General features: G+C 36.9%; 1 protein-coding gene across 4 annotated transcripts; it reads right to left on the reverse strand.

Moving 5' to 3' along the window:
• Positions 1–6,478: 6,478 nt before the first annotated feature.
• On the reverse strand, positions 6,479–18,754 carry odad3 (outer dynein arm docking complex subunit 3). 4 transcript variants are annotated; one of them, XM_065294005.2, is made up of 14 exons: positions 18,403–18,753; positions 17,770–17,891; positions 17,584–17,661; positions 16,624–16,803; positions 15,791–15,826; positions 15,532–15,633; positions 13,245–13,370; positions 12,483–12,605; positions 10,148–10,294; positions 9,866–10,026; positions 9,613–9,769; positions 7,444–7,593; positions 7,172–7,256; positions 6,479–6,720 (listed from the first exon to the last, which is right to left on the reverse strand). In XM_065294005.2, the coding sequence occupies exons 1-14, from the start codon at positions 18,485–18,487 to the stop codon at positions 6,587–6,589; spliced, it is 1,686 nt and encodes a 561-aa protein (XP_065150077.1). In that variant the 5' UTR covers positions 18,488–18,753; the 3' UTR covers positions 6,479–6,586. The 4 variants fall into 4 exon arrangements, with proteins under 4 accessions (XP_065150077.1, XP_065150076.1, XP_065150080.1 ...); XM_065294004.2 differs by having other exon boundaries at positions 6,479–6,723; positions 18,403–18,752; XM_065294008.2 differs by lacking the exon at positions 15,791–15,826 and having other exon boundaries at positions 18,403–18,754.
• Positions 18,755–18,795: the final 41 nt, after the last annotated feature.

Consider the following 18,795-nt stretch of genomic DNA (forward strand, 5'->3'; position numbering starts at 1 on the left):
AAGCACCTGTCAAACAGCTTTAAACGGCCGGTGGGCGGGTCTTCCTACGTTTCTAAAACGAGGACGTGCCTCATGAATATTAATTACATTACGTAATGTTGGTTAAATCATAGCCTGACTCATTAATAAACATCTGTAGGTCTGCATAAATATTCATCACCTAAGCTGCACGGTTGTAAGACAAAAAAATCCTGCCAAACATTAGTCTGAGCCTAAATTGAAAAAATATAATTATTTAAAAATGAATTGAAATGATTATAAGGTAAAAATATTATTGTGATGGCTACTATTAATCTAGATTAATCTCATACAAAATAAAAGTAATTTTTTGCATAATATATGAGTTTGTGCTGTGTGTAAACATTATGTATATTTAAACACACACACATACATATATATACACATTTAAGAAATGTTTTATTTATATATCGTTTTTTAATTTATATATAATATAGAATATATAAAAATCTAAATAAATATATATACACATGTAAATGTTTCTTAAATACATATATGAATGTGTGTGTGTGTATTTATATATACATAATAATTACACACAGCACAAACTCATATGTTATGCAAAAAAATATATTTTATTTTGTATGAGATTAATCTAGATTAATCTATGCCCAGCACTAATTAATGTATATGTAACAAATATTTTTTTCAGTATGTTTATTCCCTGGGTTTGAACCATGACCTTTTGCACTTATAAATTTGAACTAAATGAACATAGTGCTGCTGATACACTAGTCTATTCACAAATGCAGCTGCAGCCCATTATATCCATGCAAAGTTTCATGCAAGGTACAAATGAGTCAGAAGCAGTTATACTGAACTGTGAATAAACAAAGATGATAACTAAACACAAAAATATAACAAACAGCAGATTGTTGGTTTCTGCATATTAAGTGAGTTCATTAAAAGCTCTCTGTTTTCTCTGACGTAGATCTGCAAATGTGCAATGGGATCCAAGAAACCCATCCCACGCTCATGAAGCCACAAAAAGCAACAATGGGTGCTGCACATAACCGAACTGTCTATTGACAGACCACAGTCATTATCATGAATTTACGCACATTCGCTAACAATACCACTTATTTCTGACAGAGGTCACATGCTGGCTGATGTGTCCGCACACGCAAACACTCACACTCCATTCAGCTGGGACTAAGTCACAACATTGTCACTTAATAAATAATGAATAAGAAATAATAAAAAATGTTTGCTGGTGTTTCACCACCAGTACTCACTTCACAATATTCCTCAAGATCCAGCAGATGGAAGCTCATGAGCCAAACACCGGGCTCCTCATCTGTCTGCACATCCACATGATGCCCAGCGTGGCATAACTGATGCCTCATCCTTCCCAGTCGTGCCCGCAGACCTCTCTCTCCTCCAGATAGCACCAAAGTGGATCTCATCTTACACATGTATCGGCAAAGTCCTCCAAGAGCAACACATACACTTCAGTTAATGACAAAATAAAAAATCATTTGAATGTTTTCTCACTTTTTTAATAATAAAAAAACTCAAAATAAACTATTACAGGGCTATTATTCTGATAAAGCATTAACTCAATGAAAACACAAGGGTGAGATACTTACTGTGAATGATGCTCCTTATCAAGTGTCTGTATTATGGACAGGTTATGTTAGCTCCTAATAATCCATGTGTGCACTCTTCTAAAATTTTGGAGAGGGGTGGACATCACATTCCAGGAAGATCCTTTATGATCTGATGCAGATTTCATTCTGAGTAAGTAATATAAACTGTAGTAACCTTGCACTTCCCATCCATCTATTCATCATTATACTGTACGTGCTGACTAACAGGCACATTTTGTACACATACTGTCACAATAAACTGATTGTCTACACAAGTTAACGAGCTGTCATTTTGGTTTATTCCACTCACTGCATCCTTTCAATCTGTCCTGTTTCTCACATTGCTTTGATGTGCATTTTAAATAGCGGTAAAAATACAGTTCAATGAGCTCGTGTTTATTTATCCGCACTACACGTGACATTGTGAAGTAAATAAAACGCTAAAAAAATATGAAACACTGCATCGATCACAGAAACGACAAGAGCTTACAAACATTGATTATGGCATTTTTATTTTTTTAATTCAAGACTGCTTTAATCGCCAATACATTAATTTATATAATATAACATCTACACATTTAGCAGGATTCATACTGATCTGGATTTAAAATATGCGAATCTTACCTTTCTTCAGTTTCTAAACTTCCGAAAATCTGAATTTCTCAGATTTACATCCCATGTCGACACAGTTTAGCATATATTAAACCACAGATGCGCGGAATAGGCACCATTATAATTATTGTTTTGTGGGGAGGAAAACATTTAAAGGCCTTGACACTGCAGCCACGTGCACAGGTACGTTAACAGCGTTTAACTGAAGCAATGCGGTTTTGTTTTAATGCAATATATTTTTCTTATGAAAAATTTTTGATGAGAACTTATTTTATTACATAAGTTAACGTTATATATTTTTATAAATAACATTCGAGTTACACCAACGACTTAATCACTAGATCACATAATGCAAAAGTGAATAAACTAGCGCATGCGCAAAAAAGGACCTGTAGTTTGACTTCATACGGCACTGCGCCGAGTGATAAGATGATGACGTCAAAGTACCGCGAGAACGATTCGAAAATAAAAGCTTCTCGCGAAACTATGACGTCATTTACCAATTGTTCTGCGCAGGCCCCTAAGCTAACGCTAGAAAAATAACGAAAGTCGATTATTGGACGCACTTGCGTTTAAAATTAAGTTACAAAGCGGAAAATTAACCATGTTTTTTGTGGTAATGGTTTACCTACAGTAACCATGTTTTTTTAACTGTAGTAATTAGTAAGGGAAAATCTTATTCAACATACATAGGCAACATACCACAGCCAATGCATGCAGAGGCGGACACTACCTGAGTATTTTAAGTACATTTTCCAAGCATCTGTGCTTTATCAGAGTGTTTGTCTTGGGAAAAATTTACTTTACTTTACTAAAAAATGTTCACTACATTCTAAAGCATAGAATCATATGTGTATTCCTTTTATTTTGCTTATTAAAATTGATTTAATACCTATAACATAAAAAATTGTGTACTTTTGTGTACTAGTTCAAAAGTACTTTTTTCTTAAGTAAAAGTAAAAAATACTAGATGTTAAATGTACTTAAATATTAAATATAAACCAAAAACTTCAAATTATGAAATGTAGTGGAGTAAAAATATGGCTTTGGAATGTATGTTATCCAAAGAAAAACGCTGATAAAATATGAATACTTAAAAATGTACTTTTATGTAGAAAATAAAGCTTCAATGCCTGTTATATAACAAGGACAAAGTATATAATCAGAATACCTGTACATGGAAATGCCATTATACATAATAAGCTTGAGAAAAATGAATAATAAGAACCACATTCGATGTAATTTAGCCTATATATGGGATGTTTTGTTATGAAACAATTCTAAGGGAACTCATAAAACGAGAAAAGTATTATGTCAATAAAGATTATTCAAATATGTTATGACAAAACATTTAAGATCTGAGAATTAAAGGAAGGCGCATCTTTTTCATTCGGGGAACCCAGGCCAGTAGTTTTCCACTATGCAGTAAAGAATGCAAGGATTCGCTGCAGGACATTTTTCAAATTGTTCGCTGAGATGTTATCTCTTGTCTTATCGTAAGTACAGTTGTCACCTGAGGAATAAGGTCTTCAACAGGTGTCACGTTAGAATCGCGCCGTGTCTTTTGTCACGTACGTTAAACCAGGCCTTGTAAGTGTCTCCCTGGACAGGGAGGCAGTCGGGAATTTTGGGTTGGCAGCCATACCACTAAATGTAAAATATAATCATACATGCTGTTGCATCAACCATGCTCAAATATCACAACATAGGACAATGCTTTAAATTATCTCTTAATGGGAACATTATAGAAGCATTTAAATTGATATGCATGACAAATTCGTCAAAAGGTTGCACCAGACAAAAGCACTGCATGCACGAGTGTGTGTTGCAATTCTAAAGATAAATTACACTGCTTTGTTCATAACACAGCAAATGTTATATTATAACATCGTTTTTCCTTACGATGACCTTGCGGAGTGAAAGCTCCTCATGAATGGAAAATCGGTAGATTTTTTTGCGTATCAAGTTTTTCTCAACACCGGCCAAAAAAATTGCACGCGATGCGCAGCTGTTAGAATACTGTATATTAACCATCTTATGTCATTTATAACTACTATATATCATGCTACAACCAAACTGAATATTCTAATTTTAATAAACTATGTCAAAAACAAACATATTAAAAGCTGCTGGAGACCTGGAAAATAATGAGGTGAAAATAATTATATTTAAAATAAATATAATATGTGTTATTACTAGAGCTGGGCATGGATTAATCTAGATTAATCACATACAAAATAAAAGTAATTTTTGCATAACATATGAGTTTGTGTTGTGTGTAATTATTTTCTATATATAAATACACACACATTCATGTATGTATTTAAGAAACTATTACATTTATTTTATTTTTATACATTATATTTATTTATATTTTAATATATTCTAAATTATATATAAATTGAAAAAACGATATTTAATAAAACATTTCTTAAATGTATATATATGTATGTGTGTGTGTTTAAATATACATAATATTTACACACATCACAAACTCATATATTATGCAAAAAATTACTTTTATTTTGTATGAGATTAATCTAGATTAATCTATGCCCAGCCCTAGTTATTACGTTTATGTTATAGTAAAATATTTTTTTTTCTGATATATTTTAAAGAAGAGTTTTCTGTAAAGGGAACATGAAAATCGGACTTTTTCCATTTTAAGGTGCTATACTGCAAAAAATTATTTTCAGGAAAATAATTTCTTTATATTTCTGTCTTGTTTTCAGTAAAAATATCTAAAAATTCTTAAATTAAGATGCTTTTTCTTTATGAGCAAAACGACCCAAGAAAATAAGTCTAGTTTTTAGACCAAAAATATCAAATTTAAGTGATTTTGTGCATAAAACAAGCAACAAGATCTGCCAATGGGGTAAGCAAAAAATCTTGAAATTTTTTCTTAAACACTAAATTCAAGAGGAATTATCCCATTGGCAGATTTTATGTTTTTTGCTTGTTTTATGCACAAAATCACTTAAATTTGATATTTTTGGTCTAAAACTAGACTTACCGGTATTTTCTTGGGTCGTTTTTCTCATCAAGAAAAAGCATCTAAATTTAAGAATTTTTAGATATTTTTACTGAAAACAAGACAAAAATACTAAGAATTTTTTTTCTTAAAAAAATCATTTTTTTTTGCACTGCAGTACTTCTATCAACCTAGTAATTGTGAAAAAGATCAACACAGTAAATTATTTTCTGCAAGCATGTGAAAAAACATCTAATTGGAATTTGACTCCTCTTGTGATGTCAGAAGGGGATAATACCTAGCCTGGCTCCACCCTCCTACGTGCTTCCGCTTAATTTTCATTTCGCTTCAGTACTAACAGTGGGACTGCTGTGTAGAGTTTCGCTTTCTCCTGCAAAAATCTGCAGGTCCAATCAGCGAACAGAGGGGGGTGGCTTAGAACGATGACGTTGAGGTTGTGCGTCAGTTTGAGTTATAGTTCAGTAATGGCAGTGTAGAAAGACGTGAGAAAAGCTATTCGGTCCGTTGTTTCAAAACAGCCGAATATACAGAAGTTAAAGCCGGAGCAAGAACCAGGTTTGCTAAGTTTTGTTGGTCTGTTATTCATACTTGCTGTTTCCGGCTGGTTTCGGTGCATGATATACGTCACGACCACACGTTAGCGATTAGCTATGGCAGATCCTGAGTGACTCTGGGCAGATCCAATAGTTTTAAACTTCAACAGAGGACCCTCCTTAACGGAAGTAACGCTTTGCAATGGAGCGTGGCCAGACTCTCTGTACAAATGAAATGAATGTACGAGAGTCTGGTTGGACCAGGCTAGATAATACCACCCTTTAATCTGAATTATACAACCACGGCACTGCAATTTAGTGCGGAGATCAACTCATTTGCATTTAAAAGGACACACCCAAAAAAAATCAGATCTACAAAGTGGCCATTTTAACATGTTATAATAAATTACCTGTATGATATTTTGAGCTAAAACTTCACATACGTACTCTGTGGACACCAAATATTTATTTGACATGTTAAGAAGGTCTTGTGAAATATCCCCTTTAAGTAACCCTCATAGAGAATAATAACCTACTTTTCTGTGAATTAAATATTGCTGAAGAGAGCTCTGAGCTTTAGATAACCAGACAATAGATAACCCAACAAGGGACACTATTTGTGTAAAGAGACACTCTTTTTTATGGTTGGCTTGACATTTTTCAGGGGGCAGAGGGAAATTCTGGGGGGAGGGGTGCCCCCCTAGACCCCGTAGACTGGGCCTTGGTAAGAACTCATGTGGGCTGTGTTCAACCATATGATACTTTTATTGAACTCAATCGATATTCATATCAGATTACTTTAATAACAGAGATGAAACTTCCAAGACCCGTGTCTGGATCTATCAGAATTTGCCTTTTCTCTTTTTGACGCGAGGCTTTCTCTTGGTCTTTGCGTCGATGATCAGCTGCGATTGCTGCTTCAAGGTGGCACGGGTGATGACATCACCCTCATCATCATCATCGCTTTCATCGTCATCTGCTAAAAGAAAAGATACGAAGGTGCATTAAAAAAACCCATTATTAATCAACTATCAGTGTTTCGCAGTGTTTGCAGGTAACAGTACACCAGGCTCTTGTTACACAATCACACAAAAAAATGTGCTATGAGACTTTTAGGCCCCTGAGACTTTTAGATCTTGAGTGCAACACGTGCATCAGAGAGCACACGTTTTTTTTGTCCTCCTTGAAAAGAGGGAACATTTGTACTGTTTGTAGTAAAGAAGTGAACAAGAACATCTTCAGTTCCAAATTCATGATCCAGTGGTCACTGGACAAGATGTAAGTGCAGGTATGGAATTGAGGAAATTCCTCAAACCTTCAATTTGGATTGAAAAACGGGCCCAGTTTATGTGTAATGCTGACCCGTGATTTTGTTTGAATGAGCACGTGGCTGTGAACAGGTGTGGTCGTATAAACTGCTAGCGTACCATCAAAGGGGTCCAGTTTCTGGGCCTCAGGCAACTGAACGCGCGTGTTGTGCTGGGGAAGTTTCCCTTCGATACTGGCTTGGAACTGCAGGAGATCATGGAAAAATACAAACATTGTCAACAGTTTCGTATAAACAATTTTACAAATGAGACACTGATGTTAAGAAGGTTCTGAACTGAAAACATATCTAAATAAAGGTAACAATGCATTTCATTGGTCAAAAAGAATTATCAACATAATCTTAGGTTTTTTTCACCCATACGCTCCTCACCTCATCTTCTTTCATTTCTTTAATGGCGGTTGCCAGATCTTTTCCCTGCAGTTCCTCCTTTAGCAGCATTAGTTTCTGCTCGGCCTCAGATAGCAGCTGCAGCACATATTCATCGGAGTCTGGGGGCAGCTGGGGTCCCGGACCCTCCACCTGTCAAAGCATAAAAACAAAGAAATATTAAATACATGTATGTCAGATTGTAGCCGAACTCGCACCACAGGTTTTTTAGCCTGAATTTAGCCCGATTTCAGAGTTCGACTCATCGATTATCATTTTATGTGTGATGTTTAGGTTAAATCCAAAACCATCTGATGTAATTACAAGCAAATTGGGGCTGCCCTAATCAAATCAAACTTAATATTTTTATTTAAAGGATTAGTCAATTTTTTTAAAAACAATCCAGATAATTTACTCCACCATGTCATCCAAAATGTTGATGTCTTTCTTTGTTCAGTCGAGAAGAAATTATGTTTTTTGATGAAAACTTTCAAGGATTTTTCTCATTTTAATGGACTTTAATAGACCCCAACACTTAACAGTTTTAATGCAGTTTAAAATTGCAGTTTTAACGGACTCTAAACGATCCCAAATGAGGTATAAGGGTCTTATCTAGCGAAACGATTGTCATTTTTGGCAAGAAAAAAAGCACTTTTAAACCACAACTTCTCGTCTTCCTGCGGTCCTGAGACCCACCAGCACGGCCTCAGGTAATACGTCAACACGTCAAGAGGTCACGGATGACGAATGCGAAACTACTCCCCAGTGTTTAAGAGTGTGGAGAAAGAAGACCCTTCCGACATTGTTGTATGTCGAATGATACTAATTAATGTTTTTGTTTCAGTTTATTGTTTAAAATGTTCCACAAATGTGCGTTTCATATATGTAACACGTGACCTTTCGACGTCATTACGCAATTACACGAGGTCGCGCTTGCTCGTCACACAAACGGAGGAAGACGAGAAGTTGTGGTTTAAAAGTGCATATTTTTTATTTTTCTTGCCAAAAATGACAATTGTTTCGCTAGATAAGTCCTATGAAGCTGCGTTGAAACTGCAATTTTAAACTGCATTAAAACTGTTAAGTGTTGGGGTCCATTAAAGTCCATTAAAATGAGAAAAATCCTGGAATGTTTTCCTCAAAAAACATAATTTCTTCTCGACTGAACAAAGAAAGACATCAACATCTTGGATGACATGATGGTGGGTAAATTATCTGATTTTTTTAAGAAAATGGACTAATCCTTTTTTTTTAATTATTGGAATGATTGCACCAATACTTTCACAATACCCAATAAGAGACTGTGAAGCAAGCTGCAGTGTCACAGAAATGCCTTGTAGTGTGAAAACATGTTAGAAATGTATTGCTAAAACACATCACAAAGTCTGTGAACTATGTAGTATTAAAGTGAAAGTGACAAGCTTGTCAAGTAAGCAACGCATACTCTGTGACCTCTGCATTTAACCCTACCCAGTGAGTAGGGAACACACGCACAGCAAGTCACGAACACACACACACCCGGAGGAGTGGGCAGCTATCCCATCACCCGGGGAGCAATTAGGTTAAGGTACCTTGCTCAAGGGCACCACAATTGCAACCCTTTCGGTCCGTGAGCCTCAAACCATCAACCACTAGGATACAACTGCCCCTAGAAGAACAGTCCTCACGAGGGGTTCAAACCCATGAACTCATCTTGACACATGTGGTTTATTAAGTTGCCCTAATTAGATGACAAAATTTTGTTGTTAAATCATTTAACAGTTTTTCTCAATTTCTGAGTTCAGGATTTTTTGGCATGGCTTGATGACGCACTGAAATCACTGAGCATGGCCATGCCCTAACACAATCACGAGCATCCATTCATCCTATTCTTACGTTTAAAACCGTCCTGTCGTACAAAACTTGCCAAACTTGACAAAACAGCATTGTTTGCCCACAATAATTTTCTGTTTCTACATTATGAAACCTTCTGGTGGAAGAACACCTTATGAACATTTACATAAAATGATTGGAATCTATCTAGAGAATATGTAGGTGATGTAAACTTAGATTAGTTAACATATTTATAAATGAGTGAAACAGGGCCATGTACTATAGGCATAAAATAAATAGGTTTAAACATTTGATTTGTGAAGCATATGTATTGTCCACAAAATTATGTATTGTATGTACCAGAGGTATATGTAGCAGTTTGTCAGCGAGCTGCTGCACTCCTGCTTTGACGGAGACGAGTGTACGTGCGAGCCGGTCCAGACGATCTTTAGCTGTATCAAGCCGCTGTTGCTCCTCCTGTAGGCTGTGCTCACATTCTTGTAACACCTGCTGCTCACTAAACCGTAAAACAGGTACATAAGTGCATGCATGAGCATATTGTGGGTAATCACCAAACAGCATGATTGTATGCAATGACACATATGAATCTCACCTTGAGAGTTTGGTTTCTCCCGAGTATTTCATCTCCTGAAACTGATTCTGTAGCTCATTTTTCTCTGCCTTTAGCTGAAGGAGAGTTTTCTCATTTTTTGCCTTCATCTTCTCCAGATGTTTCTGAGTTTCTTCCTGAGAGATGAACCTGTCCACTATTTCCTATTGTTTAAATTGTGTATAAGGAATACATAGTTTTATAAACAACAAATTCACATTTTTGACAATTCAGGTGTAAGAATTGCAATTCAGTATAAAAAAACGAAATATTAGCTGTCCCAACCCTTGTCTCAGTGACCCCGGTGGCATCTTTGATTCGCTGGAAAGCTTCTTCGAATGCAGAGATGGATTCCTCTTCCTCTCCGACTCCAATAGCACTGTGCTGGGCCTCACTGCTCATCTCATCGGTGTGCACAGGTGCTCGCTGGGGCTGAATGTACACAGATTGACAGTGTTGGGGAAAGTTATTTTTAAAAGTAATGCATTACAACAGGGGCGTCAGTTTGTGTTGAAAAGTGGTGGGGACAAAAGTTTAGATGAAAAAACATTACAGCAGGACTGGAAAAAATATTGAATAATGGCGAATCAAAAATGGGCATAGTTTAGGCCGGTCAACAACACACAAATACTCAGCATAAAACCCTCAACAATGTCGACTGCACATGTAACAGTCCCTGCAACACCAGCTCAACCGAACAGTGCCAAAGCACCATACTGTAGAAAACAGCAGCACGTTAAGTCAATGATTACAATGAAATTCATTACATATGTAAAAGAAAACACACCATAAGCATACAACACAACATATGTGACCCTGTACCACAAAACCAGTCATACACTGCAAAAAAATGATTTTCAAGAAAAAAATTTCTTTGTATTTTAGTCTTGTTTTCAGTAAAATATCTAAAAATTCTTAAATGAAGATGCTTTTTCTTGATGGGCAAAATGACCTAAGAAAATAAGTCTAGTTTATAGACCGAAAATACCAAATGTAAGTGATTTTGTGCATAAAACAAGCAAAAAAATCTGCCAATGGGGTAAGCAAAAAATCTTGAACATTTTTCTTAAACACTAAATTCAAGAGAAATTCTAGAAAAAATAGTTTAGCCCATTGGCAGATTTTTTTGCTTGTTTTATGCACAAAATCACTTAAATTTGATATTTTTGGTCTAAAAACTAGATTTTTGCTCATCAAGAAAATACATCTTGATTTAAAGCGTAACTAAACCCCTGGTCAGAGCCCGACTCCACCCACTGCAATATTTGAAAAATGCAAGAAAAGTGGGCAGATCCCAACGGAGATAGAGGGGATGAACTAAGCTCGTACCAAGTGTGTGGTGAGATCGTAACAAGGGCGGGGTGAGCTTGAACCTGCTTACGTCACTAGTTATTTCTTGTCAATAGGAAAATTCAACTGCAGTAGCCACCGTTCAACCTGAAGAGGGCAGCACTCAGACGTTTTTACACCATATATTGCAGTATTGAAACACTTTATATCCAAATGTCAAAAAGCTTACTAAAATCAATGAACAGCACTAATAAAGCACCATTCTTACAGATCATTAACTAAAAAAAGTTGGTTTAGGGTTTAGTTACTCTTTAAGAAATTTTAGATATTTCAATACAAAACAACGTAAGAAAATAAGTCTAGTTTTTAGACAAAAAATATACAAATTAAGTGAGTTTGTGCTTAGCAAGCACAAACAAGCAAGCATATCTTCCGATGGTGTGAGAAATTAAGTGTTTAAGAAAAAAGAAATATTATTTTTAGATTTTTTTTCTCACCCCATTGGCAGATATTTTTGCTTGTTTTGAGGACAATTTCACTTAAATTGTATATTATTTGTCTTAAAACTAGACTTATTTACTTAGGTCATTTTGCTCATCAAGAAAAAGCATCTTAATTTAAGAATTTTTAGATATTTCTACTGAAAACAAGACAAAAATACTAAGTAAGAAAGTCATTTTTTGCAGTGTGGGAACAGTTTGAGTCAGAAACTGAGATGGCAGGCCAGAGCTCAACATTTTTGTGATGAAATATGCAATGTCTGAATGCAGAACTTTTCAGTCATAAAAACACCTGCAAGGCCTGAAAGAGATCAAGCCTCAGCCAAGAAAAAGTAACGCAAAAGTAACGTAAGCATTAATTTCCATGAAAAGTAACTAAGTAACGCAATTAGTTACTTTTTTTGGGAGTAACTTAATATTGTAATGCATTACTTTTTAAAAGTAACTTTCCCTAACACTGGTAATAACTAACTTCCGGGAACAATGCCATCTTTCTACTACAACCCTAGTGAGTGTTGGTTTCCATAGGTACGTTGCGAGTCAAAGATGTTGTTACCAGAAACTAGTTACTATAGTTTATAAAGTTTGAAAAAATTATATATTTTTTTACAAAATTGCATTGATTACTACCAGAAAACATTTATTAACCCTTTGGAGACATCGGTTTAAAGTCTAGGACATTTACTAAAATGACTCCAAATGTGTTCGTCTGAAAAATTACGGACATGTGTATAACAGATGGCTTGACGGTAAGTAATTCATGTGTTAATTTCTGGATTATTGCTTTAATGATGTATTTGATTCCAGCAGGTGTGATGGATGATGCTCACTTTTCTCTCCATTCTCTCTGCCTGAGCCTTCCTCTCCTCCGCCTGCTTCTTGTAGCGATAAAGGATTTTCTCTCTCTCTCTCCGTTCTCTGAACACCTGCTCTTCCTGAAGCTGAAGCTCAGCCTGCAACACAGACACACACACATTACTCTAAGCCAGGGATGTCCAAACTCAGTCCTGGAGGGCCGGTGTCCTGCAGAGTTTAACTTAAACTTCCCACAACACACCTGACTGAAAGTTGAATCTGCCTAGAAAGAAGCTGATTAGCTGGATCAGATGTGTTTGATAAGGGTTGGAGCAAAACTCTGCAGAGACACCAGCCCCCCAGGAGCAGGATTGGACACCCATGCTCTTGGCATTTGAATTCAACGAGGCTGTGTCCGAAAAAGCCCCTATATCCTTAAATAATGCACTCATCCATTTTTAGTGGTGTCCGAAATTATAGTGGACATTACTGAGTGCACTCATTCAACCCCACAATGCACCACAATAATGAGTGTACAACTGATGCACACTCGCAGCTAGCCGCCACTTGTCCACTTGAGGATAGATGGCATCTCGATGGAAGTTGGCGACAAATTCTGTGATTTCGCCATCTGAATTCACTCATTTAAGTAATTAATCGGGGGCTATTTTGGACACAGGCTGAGTGTTTGAATATTTGGCATCTTTTGACATCTTTACCTTGGCACCCACAGTTTTTGCTTTATTATTGCTTTATCATCTTGTTAAAGTCATTAAATGTTCATTATGCTGTTTTACCTTAGCAGAGTCTTTGGAGAGGTTAGCATCACTGTTCATGATCTGCAGGTCTTTGAGCTCTTGTGTCTGTCTGTGGATTTCAGCTTCTAGTTCGTCCAGCTGAAAATGAAATGTAAGACTCTCCTCCTGTAGAAACACAGTTAAACATAGGTTAAGTTGCTGGCCAATATTGATTTGGTTAAAAGCAACCTGGCATCTGCATAGTATTGCTTCAGAAACACCTTAGCAATGACTTTTAAAACTGCTTTGTAACAATCATCGCTGCCCTAGCAACCATCCTAGCAACTGCCCGGATGACCATTTTGAGAGCATAGCTACAACCTACTAGCAACATCTTAGCTTTTGCCTAGCAAACCCTTAGCAACTGCCTAGTATTCACCAGGAACACCCTGGCAATGACTTTAGAGACTCTTGAAATTGCTTAGCAACAATCATCACCGCCCTAGCAACCATCCAGAAAACTCAAGGAACTGCTTAGCAACACTCTAGGAGAACCCAGCCCATCTCAGAAACAATTTTGAGAGCGTAGCTTCAATCTACTGTAGCAACCACCCACAACATCTTAGTTACTGCCTAGCAAACACTTAGCAACTGCCTAGCATTAACCAGGAACACCCTAGCAATGACTTTTAAAACCTTTGAAACTGCTTAGCAACAATCAGCACTGCCCTAGCAACCATCCAGAAAACTCAAGGAACTGCTTTGCAACACCCTAGGAGAACCCAAACCATCCTACCAACCACCCAGATGACCATTTTGAGAGCATAGCTACCTACAACCTACTGTAGCAAGTGCCTAGCAACCACCTACAATACCTTAGACACTGCCTAGCATTCATCAGGAACATCCTAGCAATTACTTTTAAAACCTTTGAAACTGTTTAGCAACAATTAGCACTGCCCTAGCAACCATCCAGAAAACTCTAGAAACTGTATAGCAACACCCTAGCATGAACCCAGACCATCTCAGCAACCATTTTGAGAGCATAGCTACAACATACTGTAGCAAGTGCCTAGCAACCACCCACAACATCCTAGCCAATGCCTAGCAAACACTTAGCAACTGCCTAGCATTCACCAGAAACACCCTAGCAATCACTTTTGAAACTCTTAAGGTGCTTTGTAACAATCATTGCTGCCCTAGCAGCCATCCTAGCAACCGCCCTGATGACCATTTTGAGAGCATAGCTACAACCTACTGTAGCAACTGCCAAGCAACTACCCACAACATCTTAGCTACTGCCTAGCAAACACTTAGCAACTGCCTACTATTCACCAGGAACACTATAGCAATGACTTTAGAAACTCTTGAAACTGCTTAATAGCAACAATCATCACTGCCCTAGCAACCATCCAGAAAACTCTAGGAACGGCTTAGCATTCATCAGGAACACCCTAGAAATGGCTTTTGAAACTGTCGAAACTGCTTAGCAACAATCAATACTGCCCTAGCAACCATCCAGAAAACTCAAGGAACTGCTAAGCAACACCCGAACCAAGACCATCTCAGAAACTATTTAAAAAAAATAACTTCAACCTACTGTAGCAACCAACCACAACATCTTAGTTACTGCCAAGCAAACACTTAGCAACTGCCTAGCATTAACCAGTAACACCCAAAACTCAAGGAACAGCTTAGAAACACCCTAGGAGAACCCAGACCATCTCAGAAACTATTTTGAGAGCATAGCTTCAACCTACTGTAGCAACCACCCACAACATCTTATTAACTGCCTAGCAAACACTTAGCAACTGCCTAGCATTAACCAGGAACACCCTAGCAATGACTTTTAAAACCTATGAAACTGCTTAGCAACAATCATCACTGCCCTAGCAACCATCCAGAAAACTCTAGGAACTGTATAGCAACACCCTAGCAGAACCAAGACCATCTCAGCAAGCAACCATTTTGAGAGCATAGCTACAACCTACTGTAACAAGTGCCTAGCAACCACCCCCAATATGTCTTAGTCATTGGCTACAGTAGCATTGACCAGGAACACCCTAGCAATGCCTTTTGAAATTACCCCGCTTAGCAACAATCATCACTGCCCTAGCAACCATCTAGAAAACTTTAGGAACTGCTTAGCAACACCCTAGCAGAAGTCAGGCCATCCTAGGAACCATTTTTAGAGAATAGCTACAACCTACTGTAGCAAGTGCCTAGAATTTACCAGGAGCACCCTAGTAACTTGGCCTTATTGATTTAAGGCAGTGTATCGGGGCTCTTGGTGAAACACCGCTTTGACATCCAGCAGCTGAATTCATCCACATGTATGTTGTGTTACCTGCAGGTGCTCTTTCAGTTTGAGGTATCCCCGCATGATGTGCTCCGCTTCATGGCATTTCAGCTGAGCTTTCTCCAGACGGTTTTCCAGCATTCGTAATTTCTGCACATTGAGCACACATATAAAATCATTCATTTTTTTGTACTGTGCTAACACATTTTTTTCTTCTTAACAGTACAAGGTGTGAACAACTGGTTAATAATAACATAGAAGAAGAGGAAGGGGTTGGGAAGCGGGGTTCAGAATGGGAAAGAATGACCTTTTGGGGAAGTTGATCTGCGGGGTCCCCGTCTTTCTGTGAATGAGGGCAACATGACAGTTACCATCATTCTACAAGATATAACTCAACTATTGTGTGTGTGTGATTTGCACACAACTATGCAAAAAAGCATTTTGGTATGAATCAACATTCACATACAGAAGATACAAGCATTTAAAGCGAACAGTTTAGCATGTGTGCTCAAAAAGTCTAGAATTTTTATGATATTATCCTACACTACACAGGGAATAATATGGATTTTTTTCCAGAAAACTTATTGCATAAAATAGATTCAAGCACTTTCAATGACCTGTATCTATGGATGTATATTTTCAAAAACGTCCCAGGGCCTTGAATTATTTCCCCCAAGATAAACAAACTTTCAAGGATTTAAAGGACCTGTGGGAACCCTGACATTTACTTGTTGTGGATGTCACTGTTGTTTCAGTTGTCACACATTATTTAAAAGTACATCCTAAAAATGTCTAAACCACAAGAGAGGGAACACTTACAAAAATTGGCAGACATTGGTGGTTCAAAAGACATGAGAAAATAATGATACATTTTAAATTTTTTGGTAAACAAATATAATATATTATAATATAATTTGCGATAATTGAATATAATCATGAAATATATCTGAGGGGGTATTAGGGTGGAAATATGTGTTATATTGTAATACAGAAAAAAGGTACAGTGCAAAAAATAATAGTCTCAATATGAGACTTTTTTTTTTTTTAAATTATAAGCAGACAAATAACCTGGATCTGTTTCTTGTGAGATTTAACCATGATTACCTATTTTTTTTTCACTTTTCCTACTAATCAATTTACCTTTTTATCCTCTTCTCGTTTCTGGGCGTCAGGCTGAGGGCCTTTGCTTACAGGCTTGAAGGTTTGATACTGGAGCTTCAGGTCCTCTAAACGGCGCCTGTGTGTCTGAGTGTTGTGTTTCAGAGCGTTAAGCTTCTTCATTTTATCGCACACCTTCTGATCCAGCACCGTCCGAGCAGCCTGCACAGCAAAGATTTTCATTGAGGCAGGTCTCTGGATATATCCTGCGGATTCTGCAACTATTCGAGTTATAGTTCTGGTACTTTCCAATATGCATATTCTTTTCATTAATTGTAAAAAACTAAATACAGTGGCTAAATAATGATAACCATTATGCCCCCTTCCCTTTTGTTACATTCACAAATCAATTATGGAGCTAAAAATATTCCACATTGCTTTACATTAAAGGAAAACACCACAGTTTACCAATATTTTACCATGTTCTTACGTCAACATAGAGGAATTAATACATGCCTATCTTTTTTTAATGAATACACTTATTTTTTTTTACAGCGCGTCGTGAATGTGTTAGCATTTAGCCTAGCCCCATTCATTCCTTAGGATCCAAACAGCGATGAATTTCCAGTTTAAAAAATAATGTTTTATTTTATGCCACCATACTTACTCGTGTAACTACTCATGTAACAGTCTTTAAATAGGGAAAACATGGAAGTGTTTGGTGGCTTCTAAATTCATCCCTGTTTGGATCCTAAGGAATGAATGGGGCTAGGCAAAATGCTAACACAGTCACGACGCGCTGTACAAAGTTTAAGTGCGCGCATTGAAAAAGATGGGTATGTATTAATTCGTCTAAGTTGAAGTAAGAACATAGTAAAATATTGAAAAACTGTGGTGTTTTCCTTTAATGAAAATGATTCCTGGTTTTAAAACTTTAATTTGACTTTAACTTTATTTCTTTGTCATTACTACAATTACTACAGGTTAAAGTCAAAATGTTACCTTTCCAGACATGTTTCCAAATGCTGCTCTCTCCACGCCATGGTTCTGAAAGGCCTCTTTGATAATTTGTTCATCTCCCTGGACATCATGACCAAATATTGCATCACTGCTTGTGCTATATGTTACATTATATGGTTATATTTAAAGATTGCCTGTGTGTGTGTGAGTTTATAGCATTTAACATACTGCAAGGGACCTCGCCAGTTTCTTGTGCAGATCTTTATTATCCTGTCTGAGCTGTATGATCGTTTCTCTGTTCTTCTTGATGGCAGATTGAGAGATTTCAAAATACGCGTTTCTGTCTCCCTCTATCGGACAGTACAAAAAGTGACATTACAATAAAACGTAAATTACAAGTTTTTTTTAAAACATTACAAAAATGTCGTGCAATAAAAATTCCTGTCGACCTTTTAATCGAGCTCTTTGTTCAATGAATCCAACATACATATAAAACCACACATGAAAAATACTGTAGTGTTACCATAGTAAACATCCTAGATAACGTTACCTTTGTTTTTTTCTATAGGAAATACTAAATAAATTGTTAATATTCTATATTGTACTACAATTGGAATATAAGGTAACTTAAGGTATTGAATGTTTCAGCCACTCTGGGTTTTAGTCAGAACATCAGACAGAAAGGCAAGCATTGTAATACGCCACAAATGTGAGCAATGCACGATAGTAAAATGATTAAAACGTAAAATAATAAGACATAAGAAATATTAATTATTCTCTTACTTCTCATTCAACAGGTTATTTTTTACTCAGGTAAACTGTTTATTGCTTAACCGACTAGCGGATAAAATTAAACCTTACCTAGAAGTTGAATTTTTCGTTGTAGCTCAGATATTTGATCATGTACAGGGGGCTTGATCGCCTCTGTGAAAAAAACACTCGACATTTTGACGAAAATGTATTATTTAAACTTTATATTTGGCTTTCGGTCTCCACCATCTATCTTACTGCGGGTTTGCCTGTTTCTGTAACTAGTCGCCTAGCAACTCAACGCTGTATTTGGTTTCGACCTTTTGAAGCGCTGCGCAGACCGATCGGCGTATGACGCCAAAGTACCGCGAGTACCGCAGGGATGACGTGTTTTTGTAGGCTAACCCCGGAAGTAAATTTTCATACTTTATTATCGCAAAAATAACCGCTGAGTTTAACAAAAGTTTATGACACTTACGCTTTTTGTCCAACATGTTAGTCTTT

This window comes from Paramisgurnus dabryanus, chromosome 7 (genome assembly GCF_030506205.2).
Source record: "Paramisgurnus dabryanus chromosome 7, PD_genome_1.1, whole genome shotgun sequence".
Lineage (NCBI taxonomy): Eukaryota > Metazoa > Chordata > Actinopteri > Cypriniformes > Cobitidae > Paramisgurnus > Paramisgurnus dabryanus.

Bases quoted from the DNA above. Each gene is read 5' to 3' on its own strand.
- odad3 (XM_065294004.2), bottom strand. From the start codon at position 18,487: ATGTCGAGTGTTTTTTTCACAGAGGCGATCAAGCCCCCTGTACATGAT. The intron at 10,295-12,482 runs GTGAGCATCATC...GTGTACATTCAG, and splicing joins CAGAGAGAATGGAGAGAAAA to CCCCAGCGAGCACCTGTGCA. The intron at 10,027-10,147 runs GTTGGGACAGCT...TTTAAACAATAG, and splicing joins CCGGGGTCACTGAGACAAGG to GAAATAGTGGACAGGTTCAT.